Source organism: Trachypithecus francoisi, unplaced genomic scaffold (assembly GCF_009764315.1).
Source record: "Trachypithecus francoisi isolate TF-2019V2 unplaced genomic scaffold, Tfra_2.0 Lachesis_group15, whole genome shotgun sequence".
Classification (NCBI taxonomy): Eukaryota; Metazoa; Chordata; class Mammalia; order Primates; family Cercopithecidae; genus Trachypithecus; species Trachypithecus francoisi.
Genome location: NW_022681460.1, coordinates 2,590,168 through 2,614,401, shown reverse-complemented (window position 1 = coordinate 2,614,401; position 24,234 = coordinate 2,590,168). Strand labels below are relative to the sequence as shown.

At 49.1% G+C, this 24,234-nt stretch overlaps 1 protein-coding gene across 12 annotated transcripts in view; it reads left to right on the top strand.

Annotated features, from left to right (window-relative positions):
- The window catches only part of KIF25 (kinesin family member 25), a 65,903-nt gene that overhangs the window by 38,015 nt on the left and 3,654 nt on the right, over positions 1–24,234 (top strand). For 10 of the 12 annotated variants that reach the window (XR_004442694.1, XR_004442687.1, XR_004442695.1 and 7 more), the window contains 7 exons: positions 5,518–5,592; positions 8,710–8,859; positions 14,554–14,730; positions 16,363–16,514; positions 18,266–18,448; positions 18,866–19,021; positions 21,039–21,946. Coding sequence is in view for 2 of the 12 variants with exons in the window: in XM_033234201.1 (XP_033090092.1) it covers positions 4,265–4,326; positions 5,497–5,592; positions 8,710–8,859; positions 14,554–14,730; positions 16,363–16,514; positions 18,266–18,448; positions 18,866–19,021; positions 20,754–20,923 (1,146 nt within the window). In the remaining 10 variants the exon portion in view is untranslated. Of the gene's footprint in view, positions 1–4,249; positions 4,327–5,496; positions 5,593–8,709; positions 8,860–14,553; positions 14,731–16,362; positions 16,515–18,265; positions 18,449–18,865; positions 19,022–20,753; positions 21,019–21,038; positions 21,947–24,234 lie in introns of those variants that run through there. The other 2 variants (XM_033234201.1, XM_033234200.1) reach the window with 2 other exon arrangements.

The window sequence follows — 24,234 nt, the reverse complement described above, 5'->3', positions numbered from 1 at the left end:
CTGCAGAGAAGGAATAAAGTAGGGTTGGATTAGGAATAAAAAGTTTAAAGTATGATCCTTTCCCCACGTGGCTTACACACAGGCTGTGGGTATCGGTCATCACTGCAAAGCAGCCAGAGTCCCACAGTGTGTGTGGCCGAGTGCTGAGTGACAGAGAAATTCCTGTGGGCAGGAGAGTCACAGAGTGGCTAAAGCTTGCCACTGGGCGCTGGGTGGACTTTAGTTACATACGTCACCTTCACGTAGCCGTTGAGAATCTCCAACTACTTTCAGGCCTTTGATGATCATCCCAGGAGGACCTGAGGAGGAGGCTGCGGGGGGCACCACTGCCCAGTCTAGTTAAAGGATGGCTTTTAGTAAGCGGTGGATTTGGGCAGAAGGTCTCAGTCTTTGGATGACACCAGGCTGCTGCTTAGGTCAGTGGAGAAGCACAGGCAAGGGCGCTGTGGTGGACAAACCACCCTCGGGGCTCACGTGACCTTGTTTGGGGAAGAAGGAAGCGGAGCAGCACCAGCCATGCCAACGTGTGTCTTCTCAGAGGGCTCTGTCTCAGTACGAGTACACTGAGGGTCGAAGGGAAAGGTCAAAATTGTGCTGCTTGAAGTGAACAGAAAATGGAAGAATCTGTGCAATGTGCTGTCCATCTATAGAGGTAAGGGAGACTTTAAATGTAAATCTCTGCAAGAATTTATTCTGGGGTAATATCATTTAGCATTTGGGATCATCTTGTTTTTAGAAACAGTAGAGCATATGGTTCTTATGAAATCAGAACATTGTTGGTTTTTATAACAGCTTTTTATGGAACTAACAAACGTCAAAATATTTTATTTCCATTCGAAAAAGAATTTCCAACACCTTCAGCCCTTAACTTATTGTAAAAATAAATTTGTATGAGGGGGAAAGTTCAATTCTTACTATTCAGAAAAAATATTAATAGGCCCAGGGTCAGAAGAAGGTATATTTTCTACGTGAAATAAAAATATTATTAAAAAAAAACAAAAGTAATGCCATTGATCCAAAATGCAAGGAGAAAAAGAATAAGTCATGTTCATTGTTTTGAGAATAATTCATTTATCAGGAAGCTGAAGGACACTCCTGGCTGTGTTCTTGTAGAACAGGAATTTACAATACGATATTCCTAACCGACACATTTGTGTTAAATTTCTATAGTCATTCAAGTGCAAGCATTTTCTGAGCACCTGTTATGTGCCAGGCACCCTGTTAAACACAAGGGATGTAGGGGAGAGGAAGGCAGCATTTTTGCCACCAAGACCTAGAGCTGTAGGGATGGTGCCTGGGAGGTTGCGCTGATCACAGAAGCCACCAACACAGCAGTGGGGTGGGAGGCAGAGATGGGGGAGGCCCTCGACCCAGGGCTCGACAGCTCAGCTAGCCAGGAGTTAACCAGGCAGAGAAAAAGGGAAAGGAGGCCAGGGATGGTGGCTCACACCTGTAATCCTAGCACTTTGGGAGGCAGAAGCGGGCAGATTGCCTGAGGTCATTTGAGACCACTCTGGGCAACATGGTGAAATCTAGTCTCCACTAAAATACAAAAAATTAGCTGGACATGGTGGCACACACCTGTAGTCATGGCTACTTGAGAGACTGAGGCAGAGAGAATCAATGGAACCAAGGAGGCAGAGGTTGCAGTGAGCTGAGATCGGGCCATTGCATTCCAGCCTGGGCGACAGAGCAAGAGTCTGTCTCAAAAAAAAAAAAAAAAAGAGAGAGAGAGAGAGAAAGAAAAAGGGAGGCCGGGCGCAGTGGCCCAAGCCTGTAATCCCAGCACTTTGGGAGGCCGAGACGGGTGGATCACAAGGTCAGGAGATCGAGACCATCCTGGCTAACATGGTGAAACCCCGTCTCTACTAAAAATACAAAAAAAACTAGCCGGGCGACGAGGCGGGCGCCTGTAGTCCCAGCTACTCGGGAGGCTGAGGCAGGAGAATGGCGTGAACCTGGGAGGCGGAGCTTGCAGTGAGCTGAGATCCGGCCACTGCACTCCAGCCCGGGCGACAGAGCGAGACTCCGTCTCAAAAAAAAAAAGAAAAAGGGAAAGGAGATTCCAGGTTGGGGGAAAAATGGTCAAAGTTACAGAGAAAAAGAATGAGACTGACAGGCTGCAAGCACAGGAGCCTTGGCTGTGGCTGGGCATGACTGTGGGAGGTGGGAGGTGGGTGCTGGGAGCGCCAGGTGCTAGGGCCAGCTTCCCACTAGCACCGGGACCGCCCCTCGTCCCCGGACAGCCACGTGGGCAAGGCCAGCTTCCCTCCACATCCCCACGGAGCACAAGGTCAGATGCATGGGTTGTTCCGGTCTGTGGGTGAGACACGGGTTCTCTGTGTAGCATCTCTTCAGAGTGAAGTTGAGTCTTTTCGTGTGGTTCCGTCATTTGCATCTTTTTTTTTTTTTTTTTTTCTGTGCATTCTTCACTTCTCTAGCATTTTCTCTACAAGGACTGACCTTTCCCTTTTGTATTTCTAGGAGCACTTGATATAGCAGAGATATTTAAGCTGCGACTACTTTCTCAGTCTGTTGTCTGCTTCTGATGTCTTTGAGCCACACGTATGTTTTTACATGATCATAGGTAAAAAGGCTGCCAGGTTCTAGAAGAACCCACGTGTGGACTCTGCTGGGACACGCATGGCCGGATGGTTTTCATTAAACTTGTGGTCTGTTAGGAATGTGTCCTACTTCATTCTATAAAGAATTGATCCAATTTTATCTTTTTAAATCTCTTCATTTACTGCAACACCACTTATATTTTAAAATATTAATTTAAAATAATATTTTAAAATTTATGTATTTAAAAAAGGATATTGAGATGGAGTTTTGCCCATTTCCCAGGCTGGTCTCAAACTCCTGCGCTCAAACGATCCGTCCACCTTGGCCTCCCAAAGTGCTGGGATTGCAGGCGTGAGCCATCGTGCCCAGCCTGCAACACCGCTTCTTAAAACACCTCTCTCCCCACTGATCTGAGATGTCCCTTTATCTGACCCATTGCCACATGGAGTTGTGTCTGTCTAGCATTTCCCCCTCTTCCTTCGGCCTACTTACTAATTCACGCAGCAAGACCAAGCTGTTGTAGACAGAGTCTCAGAGAAGGTTCCAGTGTCTGAGCCTGCCCCATCCCAGTTCCTCTATTTTCCAGGGCTTCTTTCTATTCTCACTCTTTTATTTTGCCAGGAAAAAAAAAAAGTTATAATAAAACTGTGGGGGCTCCAGGAAAAACCTGACAGCATATGCAGTATTTTGGGGGATTGAGGTAAGTTTATAAACTAACTTTGGAAAAACGGGCATCTTCATGAGTTGACTCTTCTATTCAGGAACATGCTGTGACTTTTCAGTTATTGGAGTTTAATCATGTATTTTCAGGAGCCTTTTATCATTTTCTTTATGAAGGATTAGAACATTTCTTATTAAGTTTATTCCCAGGCATATTTTTGTTGCGATCACTCATAGAGTCTCATCTCCCAGCATGGCTTCTAACTCTATTTGTATCTATAGAGGCTACTGAGGTTTTCACATTAGTTTTATGACCTGCTGTTTTGTTAAATTATTGTATTGATTTAGTAATTTTCTTTGTCATTTGAATTTGGATTTCTCAGATGTATGGCCGTGTTAGCTCCAAGGAGAGCCTGTTTTACCTTTGCTGATTCTTATGTCACTAATTGATTTCTTTTGTCCAACTGCATAAGCCAATCATAGCTCGATGCAATATTAAATAGTATTTAAAAAAAATATTAAATAGTATTGCAGGTAAAGAGTACTGCAGGTAAATAGTATTGCAAGAAAAGAGTATTGCAGGTAAAGAGTACTGCAGGTAAATAGTATTGCATGTAAATAGTATTGCAGGAAAAGAGTATTGCAGGTAAAGACTATTGCAGGTAGTCGGCATCTTGGACTTTTCCCTCCCATTACTGGGAAAAACTCCAGTATTCTTTAAAGGTAAGATGTTCACAAAGCCTAAAATATTTACTATCTATTCTGAAAAAAAAACTATTTTTCAGAAAAAGTTTGCCAACCCTTGCCATAGATTAGGAAACTTAGAAGGCAGCAACCCTGTGCAATGTAGATGCCATGATGAATTATTATTTCTAAAACACTGACTGGAAAAAGAAACTTACTAGACAATTGAGGAAATGCAAACACTGACTTTTGGATGGTGTTAAGGAATAACTAACATTCATTTTTAAGGCATGGTCGTGGGAATACTGTTATGTTTTAAAGTCATCATCCTTTACAGATGTACTGACCTTTCCAGATGAAATGGACCTCAGGTCAGCTTCTGTATGAGAAGCAGGCCAGGCCTGGGTCTGGAGCTGGGCAATGTGCACATGGGGCTGACTTTTCTATTCTTTCTACTTTTGTATCTTGGTGTATTTTCTGAGTGAAAAGTTAAAAAAGATCTCAGCCCTAAGCATCTTCCCACACAGTGCTCACCATACCCTCTACATCATGCATATGACAACACCTCATAAGAGTCCCCCCTCCGTGTAAAATTAATCCCATGGCTGGAGATGACATGGATCAGCTGAGCGACAGGGCACCCTTGAAAATGAAGGAAGGAAAACACGTGGTTCCAGCTAAGTCAAAACCTGTAGTTCAGGAAACTGAGTTTCACATCAAAGCAGACCTGACCAAGTGCAACCAAGCACCACTGCTGGGCAGCTGTCAGGGAGCCTGCTCTCTCACTGTGCCTGCTCCAGGCAGCTTTCAAATTGTGCAGGAAACGGCATTTTTTGGACGTTGCTTCCTATTTTGTTTTATTTGTACCTGTTTATAGACCAGAACCACATGAAGTTTCCTTTGCAGAGCAGACATCCAATCCCATGATATCAATTCAAGTTCTGCTGAACTGACCTGGGGCCTAGGAAAACAAAATTTTTAAAAGCTTGAACACAAAAAGCAAACGTTATATATTAAATATTGCTCAGGGTGTGAGTTTGACATTGTTACTGTTGGGCCCTCCACAGTAGAGCCGATTTAGTTATGGGATAATTATATCCTCCCTCTGTCCCTCTCTCTCTCCCTCCTTCCCCCTCCTCCTCCATCCCCTCCTCTCCCCGCTCCTCTCCTCTCTCCTCCCCTTCCCTCCCCCTCCCCTCTCCCCTCCCCCTCCCCCGCCCCTCCCTCTTCCTTTGTCCTCCCCTCCCCCTCCTCTGTCCTCCCCTCCCCCTCCTCTGTCCTCCCCTTCCCTCCCCCTCCTGTCCTCCCCTTCCCCCCGATTTCTCCTCCCCTCTCCTTTCTCCGCCTCCTTTCCTTCCCTCCTATCTTGCAAGCATTTGTCACTTCATTTATGCTTATTACATTTTCATAGCAGAAAGTAGTATCTTTACTCTTAACCTCTATTATCTTGAAAAATAACACAGATTAATCTTTTGTTGAAGAATTCCAATGGTGTTGAGGGGATGGGAAGTCCATGGGGGCATTGTGTTCCCAGGTTTCTGAGTCTGCATATGCTATAGTAGCTTTCTGCTTCTTCTGTTAATGCAGTATTTTCCCTTTGTCTCTCAGGGTTTATGGTCCAGCAGAGTCTCAGAGTGCGGTCTTTGGAGATGTGTGCCCCCTACTCACGTCTCTCTTGGATGGGTGAGTGAAAATACTTTGAAGGCCAGTTATCATAGTTACATTTGAATATAAAGAAGCTTCATTGTGCTGTGGAGTGAGAATGTCGCATTAGAGTCTGAGCATTTTACAGCACTGCAGAGCATGTCCATGGGTCACCTGGCGTGGACTCCGCTTGCATGCATGACTATCTCCACACACTGGGAAAAGCAGTGAGAATGATTTGGAGAATGCTTGTTAAATGAGTATATCCACCTGGGATTCCAAACTCCATTTTAGTTACATTGTATGTGGGCTTAAGCCTGTGAATGCAGCCGCCATTCTCTCTGGGATTCTTTTATATTTCAGAATTTAAAAAAAAATCTGTAAGGAATGTTGACATCAGATTTAGGGACTTTTCCCTTTGGGAATCAGCCTTCTATTCTTGCAATATACAACCACTGATGTCAAAGGCAGCGGGTCGTAATTTAGGAATGAAGAATATTTTTTTACTTAATGGAGACACCTTAAGCCCATACTTTCCACTCCGGGGCATTTTGAAGAATCTCAGTTTTCTGGCAGAAATCCACATCAAGTTCCTGACGAAGACTTACTTGCATTTGTCCAGCAAAGGCTTCTGCACAGCCAACCGCAGGGAACCTCAAGGACCTAGAAACTGTAATTACACAGTGTGCTGCGCGCCCCAAAGGCGCATGATCTGAGGAGGAGGTCAGCTCAGGAAGCCCCTGCCTCTGACCGCGCACGCACACGGGGCCGCTCTGCCAATCATGATGCAGTTGCTGCTTCAACTCTTCCTCCAGAAGGTTGGAATTTTTATACCCATCTGAAGAAATGGTTTTGAAAATGATAGGGGAGTCTCCTTTTAAATAGGCATCTTTTAAGTAAGCAGATTCCAGAAATAAAAAAGGCATTGTGGTCACAGTGATCACTGCCAGAACTGCCTTTCCAGGATAACGCAAAACAGATGGAGTTAAAGTTCTGAGTCTTGTCAGCAAAAAGAGTCAAACTCTGTAAAATATTGGGAGAGATTTATCCTGAGCCAAATATGAGTGACCGTGGCCCAGGACACAGCCCAGGAGGTCCTGAGAACATGTGCCGAAGGTGGTTGGGCACAGTTTGGTTTTATACATTTCAGGGAGACATGAGACTTCAATCCAGTTCATTTAAGAAACACATTGGCTCCGGAATGTCTGGGTTAAGGTAAAGGATTATGGAGGCTAAAGTTCTTATTTGCAGAGGAAGCTTTCATGTGGCAGCTTCAGAGAGAACAGATCGTAGATATTTCTTATCAGATGTAAGGTCTGTGTCGATGTTCACGCTGGAGGATATCATGAAGCCTGTCCGGCCCTCACTTCCTGTCATGGCCTGAGCCAGACTCTGAGGTAAAATTTTAGAGTGCCCTGGCTGAGGAGCAAGTCCATTCACGTGGCTGGGGGTCCTTAGAATTGTATTTCTGGTTTACAGCTTCCTTCTTCAGGAAGTTTCCTTTTACTCTACATTCTTAAATGGTTGAAAGACCCCTGTAAGAACCCATTTATCTGTTGTGGTCAAAGATACTCTCCACACAAAGAAATGCATGTAAATGAATTCAGGGAAGCTGGAAGAGACATAGCCTGTAGTGAGGTTTTGTTATGCATGCCTTGAGACTTTTTAATCCTGGAAGGAAAACTCACAGGATGGTAACGGCCTGATCAGTTTGGCGGGAGCATGTGGTTTCCAGGCTCTTGTGGCTGGAATATAACAGTCAACCCTAGTGGCTCGAACGGTCAGCCCCAGGACTGGGCTCTGCTGCTTTTCCTATCCTGTTCTAGGGGCGATTTAGATGTCAGTCAATGGGAACACTGTCTCGCAATCATTTTATCAAAACAACAACCTTTATTTGTTTGACTTGTGGTGGATACACCACGTTAAACCGGTATGGATAAATCGGAGTCACAGTTGACCAGTTAAGTCAGAATTTCTGAGTGCAGGACTTGCTGAACGTCCCCAGGTGACTTGGATGAGGGGGTCAGGGCTGGAGATCCTGCTCTGAGGCATGAACCCACTTAGCATCAGGCCAGGTGGACCCACAGCTTTACAACCACGAACATCTTAAACATCATGACTGAGAAGATGATTTTCTATCATACTTATTTTAAATAGTCTGCCAAATGTTTCCGATCCTCCCATTCATACTTTGGGCTAAACAGCACAACTGGAAGGAAATGTGGGGATCTGTTGGTAGTTCTTATCTTCTCTGAAATAAGCTGCAGTCAGCTAATCGAGGGTCTTGGGGCCAAGAGACAGCAGGTGCTACTGTCACAGAGAGGACCTCAGCACATGTGGATTGACTGTGGACATGAACACCTCAAAGTCCCTTCCAATGACAAAGTACAAAAATCGTTTTTGTATGAAAACGTATACAAAAATGGCTCATGCTTGTAATCCCAGCACTTTAGGAGGCTAAAGCAGGAGGATCCCTTGAGTCCAGGAGTTTGAGACCAGCCTGGCCAACATGGCGAAACTCTGTCTCTACTAAAAATACAAAAATTAGCTGGGCTGATCTCAGCTACTCGGGAGGCTAAGGCAGGAGAATCGCTTGAACCCGTGAGGCAGAGGTTGCAGTGAGCCAAAATTGAGCCATTGCACTCTAGCCTGGGTGACAGAGCAAGAATCCGTCTCAAGAAAAAAAAAAAAAAAAGATAGTTACAGTGAAGGTGTGCGGATTTAGGAAGGCCTTGCTAAGGCCAGAATCCTTGTGTGAATGCTGAACTGGAGGACGGGGAGATGGAAATGCCCAGGAGAAACAGGGAGGGATGAACCCACACTGTGTGTGTGTGTCCAGAATCCCTGTGTGAATGCTGAACTGGAGAACGGGGAGATGGAAATGCCCAGAAGAAACAGGGAGGGATGAACCCACGCTGTGTGTGTGTGTCAGTGCAAATACTGTTTAATCCAATATTGTACAACAAGATAGCAACCAGGATGGATTATGCAAAAAAAATAGTTGTGGTTAAATGAAAACGTAATTTATAAGAAATGGAGTAACAGGGGAATAGGGAATGAAATTTAGTTTCTCAGACAAGTGAGAATTTTTCCTGGAATCTTCTTGGCACCAGCCCTGCGTGTGTTTTGCTGGACTGAATCTGCTCTGAATTTTAGGTACGATGTTTGTGTTATGGCGTATGGACAGACGGGCAGCGGGAAGACCTATACCATGTTGGGACCCCATTCGGACGACGGCCCTGTGCTGCCGCTTGACCCACAGAGTGACTTAGGAATTATCCCTAGAGCAGCTGAGGAGCTCTTCAGGTACTGCTGATGGTGATGAGTGGGGCAGAGAAATACGGCAGGGAAGCCAGGCAGTCAGCACCTTAGTTATCACACAGCAAAAATTATTACCACTTGAAGAAGGTGGTCAAATCCCATAACCTCATCAGATACATTCAACACTACCAAGCGCGTCCATACTTCTGGGCATTATTGCTACCAATTCCTGTGATGAAATTATGTTCAGAGTCTATCATTAAGACAAAACTTTTTTGAGTCTTTAATTTTTCTAGAGACAAGGTCTTGCTTTGTCACCCAGGCTGGAGTGCAATGGTGCGATCTCGGCTCACTACAACCTCTGCCTCCTGGGTTCAAGCGATTCTCCCTCCTCAGCCTCCCCAGTAGCTGGGATCACAGGTGTGCCCCACCATGCCCAGCTAATTTTTGTATTTTTAGTAGAGATGGGGTTTCGTCATGTTGGCCATGCTGGTCTCAAACTCCTGACCTTAGGTGATCCACTCGCCTTGGCCTCCCAAAGTGCTGGGATTATAGGCATGAGTCACCGTGCCTGGCTAAGACAAAACTTCTTGAACGAGATCCCGAGTTAGAGGGTTCCTTAGGTAGGGGTGGAGGTGGGGGATGGTGGGGGATGGAGGTTTTCTGTCCTGGAATGGGAAACATAGAGGGAAACCTCCCATTCTTCCATCGCCCTTCCTCCTGCCGCCATCAGGAGTGTATACATCCGCTTCTCTTTAGGAGTTCAGCCAACATGCCCTGCGAAGATGCTCCCGACCCTTTAGCACATTCTCGAAAGAGACCCACTGCCCATGTCATGATTTCACCAACAAAATTAGTCCTAGAAAAAAAATAGTAAAAAGTCGTTTCAGCAGCTGGGTGCGGTGGCTCACACCTGTAATCCCAGTGTGTCCAGAATTGGTGGGTTCTTGGTCTCGCTGACTTCAAGAATGAAGCCATGAACCCTCGCGGTGTTACAGTTCTTAAAGATGGTGTATCCGGAGTTTGTTCCTTCAGATGTGTCCGCAGTTTCTTCCTTCTGGTGGGTTTGTGGTCTTGCTGTCAGGAGTGAAGCTGCAGACCTTCGCGGTGGGTGTTACAGCTCTTAAAGGCAGCGCATCTGGAGTTGTTTGTTCTTACTGGTGGGTTCGTGGTCTCACTGGCTTCAGGAGTGAAACTGCAGACCTTCCCAGTGAGTGTTACAGCTCATAAAGGCAGCATGGACCCAAAGAGTGAGCAGCAGCAAGATTTATTATAAAGAGCGAAAGAACAAAGCTTGCACAGTGTGGAAGGGGACCCGAGTGGGTTGCCACTACTGGCTTCAGCACCCTGCTTTTATTCTGTTTATTCTATTATCTGACCCCACCCACATCCTGCTGATTGGTCCATTTTACAGAGAACTGATCGATCTATTTTACAGAGAGCTGATTGGTCCATTTTACAGAAAGCTGATTGGTCCATTTTGACAGAGTGCTGATTGGTGCGTTTACAATCCCGTAGCTAGACACAGAGTGCTGATTGGTGTGTTTACAATCCTGTAGCTAGACACAGAGTGCTAGACAAAAAAGTTATCAAAGTCCCCACTAGGTTAGCTAGATACAGGGTACTGATTCGTGTATTTACAAACCTTGAGCTAGACACAGAGTACTGATTGGTGTATTTACAAGCCCTAAGCTAGACACAGGGTGCTGATTGGTGCATTTACAATCCTTTAGCTAGACACAGAATGCTAGACAGAAAAGTTCTCCAAGTCTGCACTAGGTTAGCTAAATACAGAGTACCGCCAAGCGGTGAGACTATCGCCTATGGCCAAGTGGCAACCTGCTCAGGTCCCTTTGCACACTGTGGAAGCTTTATTCTTTTGTTCTTTACAATATATCTTGCTGCTGCTCACTGTTTGTGTCCACGCTGCCTTTATGAGCTGTCACACTCACTGCGAAGGTCTGCAGCTTCACTCCTGAAGCCAGTGAGACCACACACCCACCAGAAGGAAGAAACGCCAAACACGTCCGAACTGTCAGAAGGAACAAACTCCAGACACACCATCTTTAAGAACGGTAACACACACCGCTAGGGTCCGCAGCTTCATTTTTTAAGTCAGTGAGACCAAGAACCCACCAATTCCGGACACACCAGCACTTTGGGAGGCCGAGGCAGGGGGATCACCAGGTCAGGAGTTTGAGCTTACATGGGTGGTGCATGTCATTAAATATTCGACCAGTCATTTTTCCTTCTGCTAAGCAAACTCTTTAAGTTCCAGAAACAAAGGCTCAGGCAAGAGCACTGGGGAACTGAGGTAGAAGGCGGGAGAGAATGGTGGGGGTTCCCAGACCGCCCCCCCAACAGATGAGATCCTTCTCACCTGTGAGAGAGGGGACACCCTGGTGGAAGGAGGCGATGTGGCCAGGCAGCACGTCCCAGAGGTGGGCTTCCTAGTGTTCACAGCCTGAGCTGCGTGCTTGCTTCCAAGGCCATTTCCACCCTCAGCTGGGCTTAGAGAGGCAGGATGCACAGCCAGTGAGAGCAGGTGTCATACATTCCAGGGCTGCATTTCCCTTTGGCTCTGGAATTTACCTACGGAAGCATATCCAAGATGGCAGAGGGCTGCAGAGGGGGCGGGAGCGGCGCTGCAGGGGTGGGGTTGGGGAGCCGGAGCGGGAGCAGCGCTGCCGGGGCGGGAACTGCGCTGAGGGAGCGCTGGGAAGGGCTGTTCGCTGCCTAAAAATGTTGGGGAAGATCCATCAGGACGATGGCCAGTCGGCTGGGCCTCTCCGGAAACCGAATGCTCAGCGTTACCAACGGGCCCATCGCATTACTGGCAAGCGTTTCAGTCACCTCGTTTCCAAAATGGTTTTTCCGTTGTGCTGTTCTGAGTCTCGGGTGCTGTGCGTCTCCCTCCAGGGCACAGTGATTTGCGGCACTGGAATCCCTCAGTCTGAGTCTCCGAATCTCTGCTCTTCCAAGTGAGTGGCCCCGGGCAAGGCCCTACTCTCCCTCTACCTCACTTTGCTCGTTTGCAGAAACGAGAATCCGGGCAGACACGGACGGTGTCCTCCCTCATCACCTCCACATCTGGGGAGGGGTGCGCTGCGCCAGGGCTAGGGGTGGGCTTGGGTGTTCATGACTCAACTTGCAAACGGCGCTCTGCCCAGAAGGCTACACAACCACAGTGACGTCAGCACTGATGTCAGAGATAGTTACAGGAACCCTTGACCCTGAAAACCACTACTCCCAGATTGCTGAAGGCACCAGAGAAGCCATTTCCTGTTGTTTTAAAGTAAATAAAATGCTACTGCCTGGATTCCTTGGCTCTGCACGCCCCTCTCTTTCCTTCTAAACCTGATAGCGGACACCGCCTCCTTCCCGACTGGTCTCCACTGTCGTCCTTATCAACAGGAGTGTGTTATGTTTCTCTACCTGCTAGGCACCGTCAGAGGCACAAGGGATCCAAAAGTGCATGTGATCAATTTTCTGCTTTTAAAAAGTCTAGAGTGGAAACGGGTAATTATGAACCAGTAGGAAATGGGCAGGAAAAGATGGCCCAGACAAAGCATGGCCCCGCCCTCCCCGCCCCAGAGAGTCAGGGAAGCTGCGTGCATTTGAATCACACCCATTCATCGCAGGACCTGGAGTCCTTTACCTGTGTGTCTCCTTCTCAACACTTTGCTGCTTAAAGGCTAAGACTGAAGCTTGTGGTTTTCACCATGGTCCCTAGAATCTAGTCAACAGCCCAATAATTACTTGTGGGAAATCTCTCAAATTAACTCCTCGGTGTTATGTAATTGAGAAATTTCTGACTTAGGTTTTGCGACACTCAAAGAACAAACTGTCACATAAAGGATGGGCCCAAGTGTGGAGGTTAAGTTTCTGGCTATGTGGTGCATTTTTGCCTAACGTGTGGACAGGAGGAGAATGTAAAACCTGTAGGCTGGGCACAGTGGCTCACACCTGTAATCCCATAACTTTGGGAGACTTAGGCGGGTGGATCACCTGAGGCCAGGAGTTCGAGACCAGCCTGGCCAACATGGCGAAACCCCGTCTCTACTAAAAATACAAAAACTAGCTGGGCATGGTGGCAGGCACCTGTAATCTCAGCTACTCAGGAGGTTGAGGCAGGAGAATCAATTGAACCTGGGTGGCAGAGGTGGCAGAGGTTGCAGTGAGCCAAGAATGTGCCTCTGCATTTCAGCCTGGGTGACAGAGCGAGACTCTGTCTCAAAAAAATAAATAAATATAAAGTAAAATAAAATCTGTAGCTAACTTCATTTTTCACTGTTGCACACACTCTTCTTAGAGTGTTCTCACCTAACCCCAGTGCTGAACCTATCTAATCCAAATCTTGATGCTTTGTCAATAATGATTTTTACCTTAAGAGTTTTACTTACTTTCTCTTTCATTTTAGTCTTCATCATTTTCTTTACTGTTTATCATTAGAAGACAAAACTCCTCTAGATCTGGATGAAAAACTCAGCCTGGTAGCGCCTGGGTGGGAAACATCCCGGCTGGATTTTACCCTGAGTACAGATAGCACCCTGTCACTCAGGACTTCCCACCCAGTTCTCAGAATAGCCTTAAGAACAAGAAAAGCACAATGCTCACCATCGGATTGACATCACCTTGCACGTGGTAGAGAGGCAGCCACCTCCAGCAGACAGAAAGAGGCCTTTGTTATTTGGTGACAAGGTTGGAAGGGGAGTTTCGTCAGAGACAAACCAGAAAGCCAGAGGGAGGAGAGAGGAAGGGAGGGAATCCAGGGTTAGCACTCAACCTTTTTCTTGTTGTGGGATTACAGTTTTCTCTCTCTCTGTAGTATCTTTATTTAAAAACATTCCTACAGTCAGCACATAGTTCTTTAAAACATGGAGCAAACTAAGATATGCAGCTGCTTTTGTTTTTTGAGACGGAGTCTCGCTCTGTTGCCAGGCTGGAGTGCAATGGCGTGATCTCAGCTCACTGCAACCTGCACCTCCCAGGTTCAAGCGATTCTCCTGCCTCAGCCTCCCAAGTAGTTGGGACTACAGGCACACACCACCACGCCTAGCTAAGTTTTGTATTTTTAGCAGAGATGGGGTTTCACCAGCTTGGCCATGATAGTCTCGATCTCTTGACTCATGATGCACCCACCTCGGCCTCCTGAAGTGTTGGGATTACAGGCGTGAGCCACCGTGCCCAGCTGTGCAGCTGTTTTTTAAAGAGCCAGAGTTGGTTTGATGGGTCTTGCTTGCAGGAAAGTTGCAGTTGGAAGGCGTAAGTGGAACTGGAATAAAGAACTCTAGACTCAAGCTTCCCTGAAGTGGAAAAGTTTTAAAATAAGCAAACCCCATCACTGGAGAAGTGCTAGAGGCCCGAACATCCTTGCACCTTGCCTTGGGTGTCTGCAGTGATCGATCGGTGGGGCATGGTAATTTCTAGACCACAGCTATGTGATATTCAGGCTTCTTTGCCCTGTGTATTTAGAATCCTCAGTGTTCGGGTTGCAAAGCTGTTGGTTTAAAGATAACTCTGATAAAATAACTGCTCCCAAGACACGTATTCACCCTACAACCTAAATGGCACACCCCCTTTCCCTGAGTGATCTTGGGGTGAGTAACGTGCAGCCCTCTGCTCAGACCCCAGCAGTCTTACTGAGCATCCTCTAGGGCATCTGGAGCTGTGATTGGCTTACACTGAAAATCACTCTGTGAGACTTTATGTAAGTTTCTCTTGTGTGTTTTCCCACAGGCTCATTTCGGAAAATCCCTCAAGAAGCCCAAAGGTTGAAGTCTCCATAGTGGAAGTTTACAATAATGACATTTTTGACCTTCTGGCCAAAGACACTGTTGCAGCAGTGTCGGGGGTCAAGCGTGAGGTGATGACAGCCAAGGATGGACGAACAGAGGTTGCGCTGCTGGCCTCTGAGTGAGTACTGCACCTGCCCTGTGCTGCTGGCCTCTGAGTGAGAATGGCACCTGCCCCGTGGTCAGGAGGCTGGACGTCTCTAAACGAGCTCCCCATGCCCAAGGATCCCAAGGAGAATCGGCCGCGGTGGCCCAATCAGTGCTCCTTGTCACTGAATGGTTCCTTGTGTGTTTTCATGCTTCGTAAGTGTTGCACAACTGTCAATTTGCTGTAAGAATGATCTTTCTTAGCTGGGCGCGGTGGCTCAAGCCTGTAATCCCAGCACTTTGGGAGGCCGAGACAGGCAGATCACGAGGTCAGGAGATTGAGACCATCCTGGCTAACATGGTGAAACCCCGTCTCTACTAAAAAAAAAATACAAAAAACTAGCCGGGCGAGGTGGCGGGCGCCTGTAGTCCCAGCTACTCGGGAGGCTGAGGCAGGAGAGTGGCGTAAACCCGGGAGGCGGAGCTTGCAGTGAGCTGAGATCCGGCCACTGTACTCTAGCCTGGGCGACAGAGCAAGACTCCGTCTCAAAAAAAAAAAAAAAAAAAGAATGATCTTTCTTTAAAGGTGGCTATGTCGGGATGATATGTTTGTTAATTAGCTGGAATAGGTGATGATTTCACAATGTATTCACATATCAAAATATCAAGGTGTATACTTTAAACATATACCATTTTCATACGTTATTAATATCTTAAAGCTGTTAGAGATAAAAGTAAAAAAAAAAAATATTTTTACAATCAAAATTAAAATAAACAAACGTAGCTTTGAAAAAATCTTCATAAGAGCACCTTGGATGGGCGCCATCCCATCTCACAGATGAGGAAGCAGGCTTGCAGAGGTGAAAGAACTTGCCCACCCCACTCAGGCTAGGAGAGATGAACTTATCCACATTTGTAAATATCAGTATTTCATAGAATACGTAATGAATCCTCTTATAAAAGTGAGGATCCCCCATATTAAGTATTTTCCTCAAAGTTCCCTATTTTCAAATCCACGTGCATGTGCTGGGTTTGCCCAGTGGGGGTGCAGCTGGGAGGTGACAGAGGGAACCCTCCCCACGAGTGAGGGCCCGGAGAGGCTGCCCATCCTGGGCCCTGGAGGCAGCAAGGGAAGGGCCCGCCAGCCATGCCAAATATTTCAGAGAGCTGAAGGAAATCATCCATGCAACCCAGATACGGTCACACAAAGTCACCTGAAATTTGAGCCTTTGACTGACAGCTGTGATGGAAATGTTATCTCCTGCTGATTAAGAGCTCTGATTAGCAGTCATATCTCATCCACTAACATGGGGAAGTGGGTTAAACCTTTATTTCATAAATCACATTTGATACACAAAATACTTTTAAAACATGGTCCCTGGAAGCTCTAATAAATAAAGGAATAGTTGATGTTGAAAAGGTTAGCAACCTCTGATTTTGTTCGGAAGCAGTCCATTATTTCAGGGTTAGCGATTAGAGATGCTATAGGTTGGTTAGGCCTCGAAAGGAAAAAGTTTGCTTTACCATGTTTTGTTGTGCCCGGGACTGGCTTTAGTCCCCCATTGGCATGCGTGGCTCATGTGAGAGGAGCCGAGGAGGCTTGGAAGTCAGCTTGGGTAAGGGGGGCCGCCCGCACTGTGTTCCCCACTGCTTGCCTTGTCTGCAGGGCTGTTGGCAGTGCCTCAAAACTTATGGAGCTCGTTCGTGGAGGTCTGCAGCTCAGAGCAAAGCACCCCACCCTGGTGCATGCGGATTCCTCCAGGTCTCACCTGATAATTACGGTGACTCTAACAACAGCCGCCTGCTCTGATAGTACTGGTAAGTCACCATTTGTGCTTAGTCAGTGGCAAGTAATAGAAAAACCCACTTAAGGAGAAAAAAAAAATCAGGCCGAGCGTAGTGGCTCAGGCCTGTAATTCCAGCACGTTGGGAGACTGAGGTGGGTGGATCACCTGAGGTCAAGAGTTTGAGACCAACCTGGCCAATATGGTGAAACCCTGTCTCTACTAAAAATATAAAAATTAGCTGAGCATGGTGGTACACACCTGTAATCCCAGTGACTCAGGAGGCTGAGGCAGGAGAATTGCTTGAACCCAGGAGGCAGAGGTTGCGGTGAGCCGAGATTGTGCCATTGCACTCCAGCCTGGGCAACAGAGCAAAAACTCTGTCAAAAAAAGAAGAAGAAGAAGAAAAATCAGCGTGCCTGCAGTATCCAAGGCCTTTCACAGGACCCAGCATGGGAATACCAGCCATACTTTTTCACTGTCTGCATCCCAAACTGAAAAGGTCACTGGGATCACAGGCTGAGAAGAAAAAGTGAGACCGGGAGGGAGAAAAACACTCTGCTAAATAAAGTATAACACAGAGAGAAAAGCAGGGCATAATACACCTTGGAGTACATGCAGTTGTCATGGAAGAAACAATGAGTGTAGTTTCAGTTTAAAACCAAAATAACAAACTCTGCAGTAGATAAAATGATTCCAGTTATGTAATGTATCAGAAAGAACACAAAGGCCGGTGAAGCCTGGGCTGCAGCTCTCAAACTTGAGCTGCATCCAATCCCCTGCAGCAGGTGGTGGGAACAAATAGCAGACACCACCCATGGTCAGGTTCAGCAGGACTGGGACTGGACCCCAAATGTGTGTTTCTGCAAGAGCACGGCTCCGGGGGCCGCACCTGGAGAGCCACGGGTCTGGGGCCGGAACATGAGACTGTAGTCCCGTTGAAACCTGGTCTCAGTGGGTTGACAAGGAAAGGCCATTTCTCACTCGTATCGAGGGCCAGTGTGGCTGAACGTTCCCCATCCGTCTTGCCACCGTGGCACTTGAAACATGTGACCTCCAAGGTTGCTCGGGCAACGGAAGGAGAGGTGATGGGGATGTGCTTACAGTAGCCCTGGCAGCCCAGAGCAGGCCACAGCTGGGCACAGGGCCTTGTACCCGCAGGGGGCTGGCAAGGCACAGGCGCCTGATGTTTAGAGAGCACCAACAATCTCTACCAAAAATACTCCCGATACCGGGGAGGCATGGCTGCCCTTGGTGGTGGGAATAAGACTGGATTTCATGTCCTTAAAAAAAAATTGTATGTACTTTCTATGTTTTACACAGTGAGTAAATGTTATTTTGCTTTTTAAAAAACCCTAAGAAGTTTGTGTAGGAATAACACACTACAAAGACATTTGCATTTAAATGAAGAGCGTTTTTGTTAGGATTTGTGTGGAAGATTATCAAACAGATTGTAGAATTTATTTCTAAAAGGGCTCATAGATTTTCTGAGTGGGATTTTAATTAACATCATTATCAAGTCTTTCTAAGAAGCATTATTTGATTTCCTTTGGGCCAATGAGGCATTAGTTCAACCTTCCACAGTGAAGAAAGCTGCTTTCTAACTTGCTGTGTTTTCCCCTCGAGAAGCCACTATCCCCTGGACCTCTGCTGAAATCCCACTTCTTACTGAGTGGGAGGTGTGGGTGGGAGGGTGCAGTTCAGAAGCTTCTCAGCCCTGAGCGAGGCGAAGCACAGCCTCATGGCTTCATGCAACTGTTTTCCTCCTCGTCGCTCCCCTTGCAGCAGACCAAGCCTGCAGTGCCACCCTCCCCAGGGAACAAACAGAGGCAGGAAGGGCAGGAAGGAGCCGCAGAACTTCTCAAGGGGCCTCAGCTCCACAGCCAGTTCCCGGGGACCCCGCAGGGCGTGCGGAGCAGGTGCAGGCCCGGCTGCAACTGGTGGACTTGGCGGGCAGCGAGTGCATTGGTGAGCAGGGGCAGGCATTTCCCTGGGGAGTGGACGCTGCAGAAGCCTATGATCTGATGGAGCTGGGTGTGCAGCCAGGCAGCCCGGGAAGCTCTGGGCGGGTCGGGCGTTTCCCCCTCCACAGATGAGTTCCAAACTCCCATTACATTCTCAGGGATTGGTTCTCTTACCCCGGCAACCTGAGAGTCGTGTTCCTCACACTGGCCCTCTGGGAAGAGAAAACCTGAGTTCCCAGCAGGAGCTCGCTTTGAGCTGTGAGCAGAGCCATGAAAGACCCTCGCTCTAATGCCTGTCCCGTCCATGGCCTCCCCTCTACCTGCCTGAAAGCCGCTCCTCCCAAGGAGCTGGTTTTGCTTTTCCTGACTTCTTTCTTGGTGCAAATGGTGATGGTGCGTGGCGGTCCCTGTCCTGTCCCAGGTGTGTCCGGGATGACCGGATCGGCCCTGAGGGAGACAGCGTGCATCAACCGCAGCCTTGCGGCCCTGGCAGACGTCCTGGGGGCTTTGTCGGAGCACCGCAGCCACGTCCCATACCGGAACAGCAGGCTCACCCACCTCCTTCAGGACTGCCTCGGTAACCGTTTTCCCCAAAATTCCCCAGGATGGGGGACGACGTGCCCCAGGACACATGCACACATGTCCGGCCTGCACATCCTCGAGGGCCACTCATGTACCCCCTGCACCTCCTGTGCCCTCGCTGTGGCTAGCTGGCACTCCCATGGCACGGTGGTCATTCTTCTGCGCCGTCTCACCTCGGCCTGGTTGCTTGCTTGTTCGGTCTGTGTGTGACTTGCCTCCTGGTTGGGCTCAGTTTCTCAAGAGTGGCAGCCCTGGCCCCTCTCTTCACCAAGGGGTCTGCCAGGGCAGCTTAGGGCTCTCTAGGCTGCTGCTGTGTGTGTGGCATGGGTCCCTCCAGCTGTATGGACCTGCTTAGGCTGTAAGTTCCTTGGGTCTTTTGGGGGCAGATGCCAGAAGCCTGGATGCAGCAGATTAAGCATCAGTGCCAGGTGGGGCACAGGTGGATGACTGCAGAGTCATCCAGCTGTGACTGGGTCTGGGCTTTGCAGTTTGCAGGGACGCTCAGTTAGTGCCCCCTCCCCCCACTCAGACTCCAGACCGGTTGAAAGGGAGGACCCAAGGAAGCATTGCTGCTGCAGGGTGGCCTCTGCCAGGGCTGGGTTTCCTGGCTGAGGGTCCAGGCAGAGTCCCCCAGAGGTGGCCCTGGGCCCTGTAGGCCCTGTCCTGAGAAATGGCCACCGCAGGACAGCAGGGGCACGTGGCCACCACAGGGGGGGGCTCGTCCTTCCTGGGAGGGTCACCCTGGAGGTGGTGGAGGGGCCGCTGCTGCTCAGGACTCGGGGAGGCCAGAATGTTCCAGACACTCTCCCTGTCTCTCATTGTGGGGTATTTCCCCCTCTCATGGCAAACTGGCTTCCTCCACACGGTGAATAACGGGGCTGTTCACAGAATCATATTTTTGGATTCCACCTCTAAGACAGAGACCATCTGGTCCTCTTGGATTCCAAAGCTTGCAGCCCCAACCGAGAGACGGGGCAACCCAGGCTGGGTGCACAGCCCACTGTGATCTCAGGGGCGGCACCACAGGGCACACAGTGCCCAAGAGCCAGCAGTTCCCTCAGGGAGCCCCGGCCTTGGCCTCTGGGGTCTGCACTTTTCCTCCCCTTAGCTCTCCCTGCCTTCTCCGTTGGTTTTGGTTTCCATCTGTACCGCTTAACCCTTGCTACGGGTCCTGAAGAAAAGGAAGAGACAGAATTTCCCCAGGAGGAGAAGTCCTGGGCACACAGCCCCTGCCCCAGTGGGGCCCGAGGGAGCCGCAGGGCCATGAGCAGCAGGTGTGGGCATGAGGGAGCGCTGGAAAAAGCAGTCCCAGGGGGCCGAGCGCACTCGCCGTAGGGCTGACTTCATGCCTCCCTCCCAATTCCTGGGACACAGGAATGTGAGAAGGCCTGCAGCTTCCCCAGGCGAGGGGTGCTATTGACTGGCTGCTGGCCCTCCCAGACCCGGGTGACAGGTGCTAGTGACCGGCTGCTGACCCTCCCGGACCCGGGCGAGGGGTGCTAGTGACCGGCTGCTGACCCTCCCGGACCCGGGTGACGGGTGCTAGTGACCGGCTGCTCACCTCCCAAGACCCCGCATCCCAGGAGCCTGCCAGACGTGGCCACTTTCCCGCTGGGGCGCCGGGCAGCCCTCTCTGCAGCTGCCCCTCGGGCCCTGGTTGCCGGCACGTTGGCACTTCCAGATGCCACTCTTCTTTCCAGCTTGCATGTTGTTTTTCTTTTTTAAAGGAGGTGACGCGAAGTTACTGGTGATTCTGTGCATTTCTCCCAGCCAGAGGCACCTGGCGCAGACGTTGCAGGGCCTGGGTTTCGGGATCCGAGCTCGGCAAGTCCAGCGAGGCCCTGCCCGAAAGAGGCCGCCCAGTTCCCAGACGGAGGGGAAGAGGAGGCCGGATTGAACGCATTAATGAGTTTTTCTCCTAAAACTGTTTGTTTTGTCATTGCTTTAGAATGCATATGTGCTTAGAAATAAACAGGTTTCATGTGGGCTTGATAAACCTGGCTTTATTCCAGAGCACCCTCATGAATGTGGATGGGACCTCCAACTCCTGCCAGACCATCAGGCGGAACAGGCTTCACAGAGGAGCTCCTTGCAGAGTGGCGGCCACCAGGTGTCACAGCAGGCACTCACTGTCCTCATCAGACTCTCCCCAGAGGCCACCCTGGGCCCCAAAGGCCCTGCCCCGGGAAACTCCGGAGCCAGCAGGAACGGCCGTGGGCAGAAGGGCAGGGGTGTGAGCGCCCCACAGTGGGAGCTCCTCCTTCCTGGTGGAGCTGGTCAGCCTGGGCCCACTGCAGACCCCACCTGTGAGCTCTGGGGAGGCGTGCTGAGCACGTACGGCCCCAGAGCCACCAGGCCTCACACAGAGCTGCCACCTCTGCCTCCTGGAGTTTGTGCTTTTCCTTTCACCCCGAGCTCTCTCTCCACCACTGGTTTTGGTTGCTCACCACACTCCGCATGAGGAGCTGTGTCAGGGAGGGAGGGGGCGTCTGGGGCCAGCCTCACACCTGTCCTCTGATTTGACACAAACGCGGCCCTCAGGATTCCCCACTGCAGACTCCAGGACCACATGGACTCTGGTTTCCATGGTGGCTCTGCCACCTCCCAGCTCTGCATCCCTGGATGGTTTGGCCTCTAAAGCCCGGCTTCCTCCTCTGCAAAGCCAGGTGAGACCAGAGGGTTGTGAGCCTTAAAGGAGACAAGGAACAGCTCTGGAGACTGGCCTGTGACTTCCCATATGCCATGGGGCTGGACTGGCACGTTTAAGCCCCACTCCACCACAGGGCTCCTCTCTGCCTCACAAGGGGATGGATGGTCAGGACAGCTGCCCATCACATCCTCTGCTGGAAGGACGGCCGCTGGGGCATCCCCTGTTTCCACTGGGCCCGCAGTGACAGATGTGCCCTCTCGGACCCAGCAGGTACAAAAGCAGGGTCCCAGGAGGAATGCATATTCGGAGGAATGGGGGGGGTGGGCCACAAGCACAGCCCAAGAATAACACTCCATTTCCTATCAGCAATCATTTTGGCTCTGAGAATAGGCTGCGAGGCAAGTTCTGGAGGGGAGTCACAGCTGGCAGCTTTCAGGTGGTTTCAACGCCAGGAAAATGTTTTTTTACTCTATCCTGTTTATGCGAGAGGGTGGTAAAATGTCTTTTCTAGTAGTTAGCACAAACCAAGCAAACCTGTGCCCATGTGCAGCTCAGGTGAGGAGTGTGAGCTGCGGTGGCCCTGACTCATGGCGGGCAGAAGGGTAGGAACCCCCTCCCTTCTAGGGAGCCCAGAGCAAGGAGTGGGGACAGGCAGGGGCCATTCAGAGCCCAGTGTGCTCATGGCTTTTCCTGTGCTCCTTTTCTCAGGGCAGAGCATTCTGCCTCACTGGGGATAGGGAACCGGCCTAGGCTGCCGGGGTCCAGTTTCTGGTCAGGGTGGCCAGGAGGGCAGGTGCACAGGGCATCATGCACTGAAGACAGAGATGCTGGGCTTCTCCCTGCCAGGAAAGGACTCAGCCAAATAGTGGGGCTGAAAGCAGAGGCATCTGCTTCAACTCATGGTTTTTAATATAATCAGGGAGAGATGATAGACAGTAGATAGGTAGAGAGATGGTAGATGATCAGTCAGGGAACAGATGATAGCTCTGTAGATCCATGGATGATAAACTAATCCACAGATCAGATTTAATCTCGTGTATCAAAAATACGATCATTCCAATGTGTAATCAATATGAAATCAATATAAAGACATTAATGAGATATTCTAGATTTTTTTGTCCACACTAAGTCTTCAGAATCGGTGTGTGTTTCCCACTGACTGACAGCGCCCCTCAGCACAGGCTGGCTGCGAGCTCGGGGGCCACAGGTGGGCAGCCCACCTAGCCCCGCACTGAACCCCACAGACATGCCTCCATTTCGTAACACCACCTATTTTTAAGGATCCTTTGATTATCCTGAAGTGAAATTATACATGGATTATATAATCTAGCAGGGCACACATTTTTTTAAAAAAAGAATCAATATAATGATGTAACTATAATATAATGGAGAAATAGACCAGACGCGGTGGCTCACACCTGTAATCCCAGCACTTTGGGAGGCCAAGGCAGGCAGATCACTTGAGGTCAGGAGTTTGAGACCAGCCTGGCCCACATGGTGAAACACTGTCTCTACTAATATACAAAAATTAGCCAGGCATGGTGACCCCTGTAATCCCAGCTACTCAGGAGGCTGAGACGCGAGAATCGCTTGAACCCGGGAGGCAGAGGTTGCAGTGAGCTGAGATCATGCCACTGCACTCCAGCCTGGGTGACAGAGCAAGACTCAGTCTCAAATAAATAAAATAAATAATAAAAATAAAAATATACTGGAGAAGTAAAAGGAATTTTTCTCTGTGTATGTATACATACGTATATTTCTTTCTTTTTTTTTTTTTTTTTTTTTGAGACGGAGTCTCGCTCTGTCGCCCAGGCTGGAGTGCAGTGGCCGGATCTCAGCTCACTGCAAGCTCCGCCTCCCAGGTTCACGCCATTCTCCTGCCTCAGCCTCCTGAGTAGCTGGGACTACAGGCGCCCACCACCTCGCCCGGCTAGTTTTTTGTATTTTTTAGCAGAGATGGGGTTTCACCATGTTAGCCAGGATGGTCTCGATCTCCTGACCTTGTGACCCGCCTGTCTCGGCCTCCCAAAGTGCTGGGATTACAGGCTTGAGCCACTGCACCCGGCCCATACGTATATTTCAATTTGTAAAACTTTCAAAACAACTACACCTGAGCACACTGCGAAGTAAAAATGAGTTTGGGTAAAACAAGGAAGACAATATTCAATGTATATATTTTCCACAATTTAAAAATAAGGGCCAAGTGACTGTATCTGTGTGTGTGCATGCATGGGCATGTAAAATCTCCACAAATGTGGCCGCTACAAAAAACAGACGGACACGGAAGGGTCACATTCGTGACTCACGTGTCATGAGCAGTGTAGCAACTTGATATAATTTTGTAAATGGTGAAAACCTCTAGGTAATGTTACAATTTCAGCTTCTCTTGGTTTATGTGACTGTTGCATCTCTGACACATAATGTACATCAAAACTGCAGAAGTAATCCTTCCTAATTTCATGGAGAACAGTGTGAGGTTTCAGGCCTGGATCACTGGATGCAGGATTTCCACCTGTGAATGTCTGACGGGGGCTAAAGCCACGTGGCCCGCGGGATGG